Source organism: Penaeus monodon, chromosome 24 (genome assembly GCF_015228065.2).
Source record: "Penaeus monodon isolate SGIC_2016 chromosome 24, NSTDA_Pmon_1, whole genome shotgun sequence".
Taxonomy (NCBI): Eukaryota; Metazoa; Arthropoda; class Malacostraca; order Decapoda; family Penaeidae; genus Penaeus; species Penaeus monodon.
Window position 1 is genome coordinate 36,629,234 of NC_051409.1, and position 928 is coordinate 36,630,161.

General features: G+C 36.5%; 1 protein-coding gene across 2 annotated transcripts in view; it reads left to right on the top strand.

Annotated features, from left to right (window-relative positions):
* Positions 1–928, top strand: part of LOC119588768 (WASH complex subunit 1-like) — a gene marked incomplete in the record, with an annotated part of 11,054 nt that overhangs the window by 8,154 nt on the left and 1,972 nt on the right. For both annotated transcript variants that reach the window (XM_037937408.1, XM_037937409.1), the window contains 1 exon segment: positions 677–805. In XM_037937408.1, the coding sequence (XP_037793336.1) occupies positions 677–805 (129 nt within the window).

The window sequence follows — 928 nt, forward strand, 5'->3', positions numbered from 1 at the left end:
CTCTTACAGCATAAATGGGTTGGTTACCTTTGTGGCCATATTACTTCTGATATCACATTGCTGTATGTAATTCACTAGTGGAAATTAGTATCATAAGACTTTCATTTTGAAATATTAATAATATATTTGTTTGACTTTAGCTTGCACCATTGATAATATGAATATTGTCAATTTCACCTTCTACTAGTTTTCAATATTATTTAATTCAAACAAACAATTATCAGCCAAAAAGAAACTGTGTATTTGTATGGCTAAAAAAGGATTAAGTATTGTTTATATGTTCTGCATATTAATAAACAGCCTTTTTAAATTCTTACCATAAAGGAAATGAGAGTTCACACACTGACTGACACTGACAGTTCCACTCTAATTAAGCATAAAAGACTTTTTGTACTGTTGCTATTACTATATGTATGTCTCCATGTCATTTGTGAACTGAAAAATTCATGGCAGATTGAACATCAGTCAGTGAATAAACTTCAACACAAAATCAGACAAGTTTTGACCAGTACATCTCTCTGTTTCCAATTCATTTACTTTCTCCTGTTCTCTTTCTCTCACTCATTCACTATCTCTTGTTTTGTTAGCTACTAGTCCCCATCACTGTTTCAATTTTGCTCTTCTTTCCATTTTACTCTCTCATTCTCTTCTTAACTTTTTCTTTTCCATTGTGTAGGGCATTCCTGAGGCAGTGACAACTGATGCCCGAAGTAACCTAATGAAAGCCATCCAGGAAGCAGGTGGGGCGGGAAAAGCCAAGCTTCGTAGCAGCAAAGATCGGAAAAGGGAGACCAAGAAGAAGGAGGTAAGTGGAGGCTTGAAAGCAAAACTTTGAAGGCTGTCTGCTGCCCTTAGGCATGACATGCAGGAGCACACTAATACTGACAGTCCTACTTCATTTCAGGGGGTTAGTGACCTTGTTGTGGGC